Source organism: Maylandia zebra, linkage group LG4 (assembly GCF_041146795.1).
Source record: "Maylandia zebra isolate NMK-2024a linkage group LG4, Mzebra_GT3a, whole genome shotgun sequence".
Lineage (NCBI taxonomy): Eukaryota > Metazoa > Chordata > Actinopteri > Cichliformes > Cichlidae > Maylandia > Maylandia zebra.
The window spans coordinates 13,709,739-13,718,426 of NC_135170.1; the positions used below are offsets into that span (position 1 = coordinate 13,709,739).

At 39.7% G+C, this 8,688-nt stretch overlaps 1 protein-coding gene across 3 annotated transcripts in view; it reads right to left on the reverse strand.

The window, feature by feature from the left end:
* Nucleotides 1-1,866, reverse strand: part of LOC101482632 (myocardin-related transcription factor A) — a 37,944-nt gene extending 36,078 nt beyond the window's left edge. For all 3 annotated transcript variants that reach the window (XM_076883004.1, XM_004560784.4, XM_076883005.1), the window contains exon 1: nucleotides 1,267-1,866. In XM_076883004.1, the coding sequence (XP_076739119.1) occupies nucleotides 1,267-1,396 (130 nt within the window). In that variant the 5' untranslated portion in view covers nucleotides 1,397-1,866. The remainder of the gene's footprint in view (nucleotides 1-1,266) is intronic.
* Nucleotides 1,867-8,688: the final 6,822 nt, after the last annotated feature.

Here is an 8,688-nt window from a genome sequence, read left to right on the forward strand (position 1 = left end):
TCCGCTTTATCCGAGGCCGGGTCGCGGGGGCAGCAGCCTAAGCAGAGAGGCCCAGACCTCCCTCTCCCCAGCCACCTCCTCCAGCTTATCCGGGGGAACACCAAGGCGTTCCCAGGCCAGCCGAGAGATATAATCTCTCCAGCGTGTCCTGGGTCTGCCCCGGGGCCTCCAAATATATATAACAATAATACAATTATTTTCACATATTTGACCGCTTTGCATGTGTGACAGTGATAATGGCTAGCCGATGTATCACATCTGGTTCACTTCTGTGTGAACAGTTCACTCAGAGTGCTTTCTACATTAAATTGAATGTGCATGGATTTGTGGACCACCTCTATTTCAAAGTTGTGGAGAGACAGTCAGTTACAGTGTGTATTTATCCATCAGTCTTTTCTTGTTTCCTAAGGAGTCTTCTGTATGGTAAACACAATGTAGTGGGCAGTTCAGACTCTCTTGTCTGCCCCCAACCTGTGGTCTGCCTCTGTGTCCCCCCTCTCTCCTCCGCCCCACAAGTTTTCTATTTCCGACCATGCTGTAACCACTCGAAACCCAATCCCTCTAGACCGCCCTGTGAATTAAGAGGAACATTACTGTAAACTGCCAACTCGCACACAAGTACATAAAGTGTAAGGACAGCTTAAAAGGTTGTGCACACACGGTCTGATGGGAAAACGTGAGAAGCGATGTGGTGAAAGGATGCATGGGCAGTCTCTGCTAGGCATAGCTGCGGCTGTTATTTTGCTATTTATTAGTTATTGCATATTTTTCAATAACTGAAACTGTGGCAATGCACCATAACATGCCTTTAAATTTTTAATGAAAAGAAACTAAAGCCTCTTGGAGTTTGTCCTTGTCTAAATTGGTCCACACTCCTCTCTGTCCAGATACTTTGATTCAAGGCCCAGGGACCTCCAGCCAACAGGTTGCTCGGTTCATCTGCTCAAGGCGACGTGTGCTGTGCCCAGGCTGGCTGTGCCCCAACTGTAACCAAGGCACTAGCAGGATATTTGATCCCATTAACACCTCGGCCCAGAAAATAAACCTCTATTCTTTGATGGGAAAGCCTAAATTTTTAAAACAGTTGATGTAATATCTACAAATATTCAGTGTACATTTTCACAAAATTTCTTTACTTAAAAAGAACTACTAATACAATCAAACTGAGCTACACACATTTTCAAATCCTCATGTGTTGTGTGAGTGCAGCTCTAAAAATGTTCATGTGCTGTGAACTGGAAACGTGACTAGAAACAGGTATCCCACCTTGTCTGAGACTCTGACAGGCTTGGCGCTCTAACTCAAAACGCATATCTGGCTTATCCATGTTGCATCTGATTGGCTGAGGCCTGAAAGGGGCAGGGTCAATCCGGACACATGGAGGGTGCTCCAGCATGGCGAGCGTTAGCAAACTGGAAAATTACCCCTGAGTGAGTCATCCACAAAAACACCACAATAGGAACGACAGCCAATGGTGGACATCAGTTTAGTCCAGGTGCTGGATTTCTGCAGCCTTGAAATCCCCCCAAAACAAAGCAATCCGCTTAAAGAGTCAAGCTCTGGGAGACCATTGTTGTGACTGAAATGAAGGAATATCCTTCAAAGTAGAGAAAAGTGAAAGAAGAAGAAATCTGCAACATTTCTGGTGTCAGTCATGATCAAAAGAGATTTGTTCTCATCAAAACAGCCATTTCCAACCACTTCTTTTGAAGAACTCCTTGATTAGATTCAGCAAAAACAAAAGCGAGAATGTGTAGAAGAAAATCCTTAATAGAGTTTTTTTTTTTTTAAAAAGAGAGTAGATGAATGCAAACTATACAAACTCCAATGCTGTGCTTTAGAAGAGCGTCTCCTGGATTTGCTGTTGCTACAGGACTGACTAAGTCGCGTGTGCATGCCTTCATGTGTGTCGTATATCAGTGAAGCTGTGCTCGAGAGGTCTGTCACAGCTGTTGCTGTACTCAGTCACTCAGCCGTTGATAGACACAAGCAGGCGCATCTGAACACAAATACACGCACACGCGTTCTCCTCACCAAATTCCTCTCACTTTGCACTTCTGCTCTGAGCTCAGTGTGGTGTCAGTGATACATCCAACATCTCAACAGCTGCTGCCACTCCATGTGCCCGTCATCATTTTTTGTCAGCTTTTTTTTAATTTATTTTTTTGTCTTTCTGTCCAGCTGTCTGACTTTTATTTCCTCTTTTTCTGCTCACAATGTTTGACAGAGTTTATTTGGAGTTTGGATTAGGAAAGTAACCAAAAATCGAAAAGTAATCATGGAAAGATACCAAACCCTCACCTTAGATGATGCGAATAAATTCACTTAAAAGATAATGTTTACTTTGAAAAAAACTAAACTAAAGTCTAATGACTATTACATGTAATACATTTTTGAATCATAAAAATGATCTAAGCAGGGATTATGCTTTCCATGTCTATGAGTCTGCTAGGGCCCACTCAGGACCCAGTGACATAAAAATTACATTATCAGATGGTTAGCATAATGGTTCTTACGGATGTTCGTGCACCTGCCTGTTTTTGGGCACCAACTAGACCTGGTCCCCAGACGGCAGACCTCGAGTGGATGTCAAAGAAGTATAAAAAGAATGACTATTCCACTATCAGAGGTCTATCTTTCTGTGTCTGTGTCCACAACAGAGTATAACCTAGGCTTTAAACTAAACTGCACTGAAAATGTAAAATTAAATAAAAATAAATAGAAATTAAAAAATGCAAAACTATAATAGCTATCACAAAAGGAGGAGAAGGAGAAGGAAAAGGGCAGCTTTTCATCTATAAACTGCTTTAAAATCTAGTGAGGACAAGCTGTTTATGTGGCTTTTGCTCAAGCTACAGCCAGAGCCATGGCATGTGATGACTTATGCAGAAGAGTGGATTTGCATTTGATGTCCCATCTCTATCATCCAGGCTTTGATGATAACACATTTACTTGCAAACACTGGCTCTGTTTCTACACATTGCAAAGAATAGCAACTGATCTCAGTGCACTGAAACCAAAGCAAACAGTAGCTTGTCTAGTTCACTAGTGTTCTATAAATTTCCCGTCAAACACGAGAGATTTATCTGCAATGCACATGTGCAACAACCAGAAACAGCTGCTGTCCTCTCAGCTCGACAAGCTTGAACTTTCAAATTGATAAACTTGTGCGTACTTTCAACAACAAAGATCTGTATGCACTTGCCTGCCTGTATCCAAAGCTATTTGGGTTTTAGTCTATTATTTTTAATCACTTCTTTCCCATGCTGTCAAAATCAATTCTTATTCTTCAGCTCTTCTCCATCTCCACTGTGTTAATCAGAGATCAATCTTCCACTTGTTCCATTTCTACTACCACAAGCATCTAGACTGCACAGGTCTTCTCCCGCTTCCTCCTCTGCTCTGCTCTGCTACCTCAGCATAGAGTCCAGTTGCCAAATAGGATATAATTATATTAATATAATATGATAAAAGCTTTGTACTTAAACAAATCTAGTCAATGTTTTCCAGTGAATTTCTCCTTATTGAAATTTCTGGTTTGGATTTCACTGGACAAGCACTGCTTGCCCTGTTGGACCACTGCCGCAAAAAGAAAAGATGGAGCATCAAAGTAGGTTAAAGTACATTGTAATTGTTTCCAATATTGCTGCCAAAATATGCCAAAAAATGCTAGTTTCTAGTGGATTTTTTAACCAATTTTGTATTTCCATCTAGTGAACTGAAGGGTCTTCAGTTGTGGTTTTGACATTCAGCAGGAGAGTGTAGTGGTACACTCCTCTTGGAAAATACGTAGCTGTGTATCTCTTTCCCAAGATGATCTGTTTTCTCCCAGTGCCTAATTAAAGTGTATACAGTATACTTGCCTGCAGCCGTTCATGTTGCCTTTATCACTTTCCTTCAGCGCGACTGTCTTCTCCTCTCTGTGCCTGCGTGTCAGTATAAAACACCTGTTCCCTTCCATTGACAGTTCCATTCATCTCCATTATTAACGCCCTGTCCCAGGTGACATCAACTAATATGACATGACATTAAAAGAGAGCCCTTTCAAGGTGAAAAAAACTAAGCGCTCTATTCTCATCTGTCAGTTAGCATTACAAGGAGCCGATGGTACTTGTCATGTTTGCATTATGTAAAATATATATATATATTATTGCCTGTGCTTCAAAAACAAAGAGCAAGCTGAAGATGAAAACACATGATAAAGCATGTGGATTTGTAAATGATAAGATCATATAGTGAGAATCTGCATATTTGTGTTAAACATGCAGGATGACTCCCAAGTGTGTTCTTGATACTGAGGGTGTTATTATGCGAGAAGTGTTGTCCCCAGGCAAAGAACTCCTCAGTGTGACAGGAGAGGGGAAAATGAATCAAGACTCTCATCCACCATTACTTCAGATAAGGCTCCAACCAAAATGCTGCCAGGGCTAATCGTGCTCTGCTGCATGTGCTCGTGTGTTTTGTGTGTGCAATTGTTTCCTGTCACAAAGAGTCTATCTACATGCACAAACTGTTTAACTCTGCTCGACACTAATGTATCTGTATAAGCAATGTAAGTGCAAGATTAAGACTTATTATTAAGACTAAATATGTTTACATTGCTTTATATCTGAGTCAAACTTTTTAAAGTGCGTGTCCTGATATCAGTTGTAAACACTGAGATGAAAGCCAGCAAAGAGAATTGTGAATCTCCCACACAGAGGGCTATCTCTTGTTGTTCCAGATAATTGCAGATGATAATCTGTGGATTAAAAAACATAAATAAACATAACAGATCTCAGAGTAGTTCTTGAAGAAGTCATAGTTCTTGACCATTCAAACAAAGGAACAACCAGGGTGAATGTTTTAGTGACAGATTTTCAAATCACCATTGGGCCTCATAGAGGTAAGAGTGGTATTTGAGGGTGCCTGGGTGATTTGAAGAATAAGGTTTGGTGAAAAGTATCAACAATTGGCTAAATTAAAGAGAATAAAGCTTCAGCAAAAGTATAAAAGTATATAGAACAAGTTTATTGTTTGACTGACCTCAGCTTGTGGCCTCATTGGGGTTGTCATAAAGGTCGCACTTCTCCAGTTCATTCATCTATTGCCAGGGAAGCATGACTGTCTTTAAACCACATGAACATATTATCCAATAATGTCTCATTTGTGATCAGTATGTCAGACAGCTATTATTAATCATTTAGTTTTTTCTACTCTACATTTAACCTATTTTTTTTCTGTAATAGCTTATAATGAGCTTTATGAAACCCACAAGCTGAAATGTATTAAATACATGTTAAAATTGCCACTGGCGATTGCACCTCTTTAGATTTTAGTCGATACTCCAAGAACTTTGTAGTTGAAGTTGTGCCAGAAATCTCCCAAATCTCAAAATTGATCAGACATTGATATATTGTGCTGGCGAAGATTCTCAATATGTCGTAAATGTATTGCTGTGGGGATCTGAAAGTATATTTGGTAAGTGCTGTATAACAAAGCACTGTTATGGAAGTCTCCATTCCGGTGCTGCTTTACAGCATTTGACAGGAACAAAACATTAGCTCACTCAACTAAAAAGCTTTGAGCTGTTACCTTCATCCTTGTGCCAACTCAGCCAGCATAATAACATGGGAGATATCTGTCTGAAGGACTGCTGTGAAGGACAGTAATGAAACTCCATGCTGAAATACAGTTCTATGCATCACTCTTGAGTCATGTCTGATTTTTTATATTTAGCTGGGAAAATGGGAAATAGGTGAAGGTGAATTATTGAAAACTATGCAAACACATATGGAAATACAGTACACAAGGCAAAAACATTGCTGTACAATTCTAATAAGCTCTTCAACAATTGGTTTGACCACCTTTATTCTTCAGCATTGCCTGAACTCTCTTTGGCAGCTTTCTTATAATTTCTTAAAGTAGTGTTCAGGAATAGTTCTCCAGACCTGGTGAAGGACATTCAAAGCTCTTCTTTAGATGTTGGCTGCCTTTGTTCTGTTGTCTTTGAAGATGGTCCCACACTGCTTCAAAAATGTTGAGGTCCGGGCTCTTAGGAGGCCAGATGATGACCTCACTATTGCCATGGGTGGTCAAACTTTGTGTCGAGGAACAGACAATAGTGTTCCATTGTGTGTTTTTCTATCCAGGTATCCATTCCGAGGGTGTTTGGGATCATTGTCATGAATGACGGTGTTGCCATCAGATGCTTTGAAGATAGTATTGCACGGTGAATCTAAATCAGATGGTACTTTTGGTTGAAATGCAGCCCCAAACCATGACAAAGCCTCCGCTGCCTTTTAAAGATGGCTTTCGATGCTTATTGTTTTACCTCTCTGCTGAGCTCTGTTGTAGATACTGACAAATATTTGAAACAAATATTAGAAATGTTGATTCATCACTCCATCTGACCTGTTGCCACTGATTTCCAGTTCTTCTCTAATGTGGCATGCCTCAGCCTTTCCTCTCTGCTTCCTTCCATAATAATGGCTTCTTGACAACCAACCTTCTACTGAGACCATTTCTGGTGAGGCTTTAGTGAACAATAGGTGTATCAGTAGAGCATTCAGATGCATCTGTCAGGTCCTTTGTCAGATTTTTTCCTCTTCGTGACTTTCAGATGTTGTTCATCAGCTACAGATAGTTTTCTTTTAGGGCTGCTCCTCCTTCTTTTTCCCTCCACTTGTCCAGTTTCCTCAAATTTTTTAAGGACAAACTGCACATCGTGTTGAGATGCTTATGCTTATAGCACTTTGGGAATTATCTTGTTGGTGGAAAAATAGCAACAAGGTAATTGCCTGTCAAACTGTCTTAACTTTTGCATTTTTTATAGATTAAACTAAAGAAACTGCAACAAATGATCTTCTTGTTCAACAGGAAGCTAAATACAAAGTACCTAAGGATACAATTTGAAACTGGCGCTTTGCTACATTTAAACACAACCGTGGATCATCTCTTGAGTTAGAGGCCTATTTTATGCTTCCTTGAAAATGGTCAGGCACCAAGGCTGGCCTAAAAATGGATGAAAAAAGCAGCCAACAGAAGATCTTTAAAAAGCCCGGAGAACTATACAGAGCACTTTGAAAAAGCACGAGAAAGTCTGGCTCCTTGGAAGCAAAATATAAAGAAATGAGGGTAGCTCATAACTGGCACACAGTACTGTGTGCATCACCTCTAAAGGCAAATGTAAAGGCGTACATAAAAGGATTTTAGCTGGCACGTACAATGAAAAATACATTTCTCTTAACAAAAAGTTGAGGAAACAGTCACAACTCCACTGACCTTTAAAATCTGCAATAACTTGTTATTGGGCCCTGCACACATGGAAGCAAACTATGATAACCTTTTTCATTAGATGGTTCAAAGGTATAATTTAACATTGTGACATAGTCAGAAGTTAGTTCATTTTAGATATGTTTTTGGTCGCCTGGTGATATTTCCTTTCTTTCTGGCCTGTTTTTTCACCCAACCCTTCAGCTGCTCAGTGCTCTGTTATGTTTACCATAGTCTCAGATGACTGTTTCCGCATGCTGAGCAGTATTGCAGCCCCAAGGCGCTTTATGTTATAAGGTAAAGATCATAAAATAACAAAGCGGCAGTCCAAACAAGTGATAAATAAACCAAACGTTGCTTACAACCAACGCAGTTGTAATTACTGGGCCACCTTCTCCCCTCTGCTCTCCGTCACTGTCAAACACAATGTGTTCATCAATATCTAAAATGATTCTCTGCTGTGTCACAAAGAGGAAATTATAAAACCAGGTGTCAAAAGTCATTGCCTAGAAGCGGTCGCAGTAATCTAATGAGTCATCTTGTGCGTTCATTTAGAAGCTGACTCAATACTACTGACAGACCTCGAATGAATACAGGAAATTAAAGGCTGCAGTACACAAAAGAATATGTATCCAGGTAGCTAGTCGATGGATGCTGTTTATTTATTTCAAGTCTAATATTTCATCATCATATCACACAAACTCTTTAAATGGATTAAAAAATAAAACCAGGTCTAGTCTATTTTATCTTTGAAACCTAAACTATACTACGCACATAAATCAACCTCTTCTATATTTTCATCATCCAGACTGCTGCTCTTCCCCCTGGTGGTACTGTTATGTTATTATGACTGTGCCATAACCACTTCTGCCTTCTATTTATTTCTGCTTTCCTAATAAAGACTCCATTGTCTCCTGTAAGAAAGTAACTGAGCAATTACAATTTTAATTAGCTGTTGACTCAGTGGTATCCATTTTTGGCATGTTTATCTGTATCTTTTTTTTCTCTCCCTTTGGGTCCCCCTGAGAAATAATTGACTGCAAAACCAAAATACAGTTATTAACTATTGATTCACGTGTCAGTCAACCTGAAGTGTACATGGAAAGCAAACAGAATGAATTAGAGGCTCAGGGTTTTTTTGCAAACTATTCACAATAATGGGACCTTGCTTTGACAGCTCAGAAAGATGCACAAAGTTCTGTCACAGTGAAAACTGCACTTTGGGTTCCGATCATTTTATGCTCACCGGTTTGCTTTCCATATTTTAGTCAGCACATAATTTTTTGTGATTTGTTTTTTAAGGTTGTGTGGATGGTCTATTTCACCTCATTTCTTTCACTTTTCTCTAACATACCAGTCTAATGTATAATGCCTGCAGCTATAGTGCTGTAAATACAGATCGATATAATGAAATACTCATAAAGTGATTTGCTC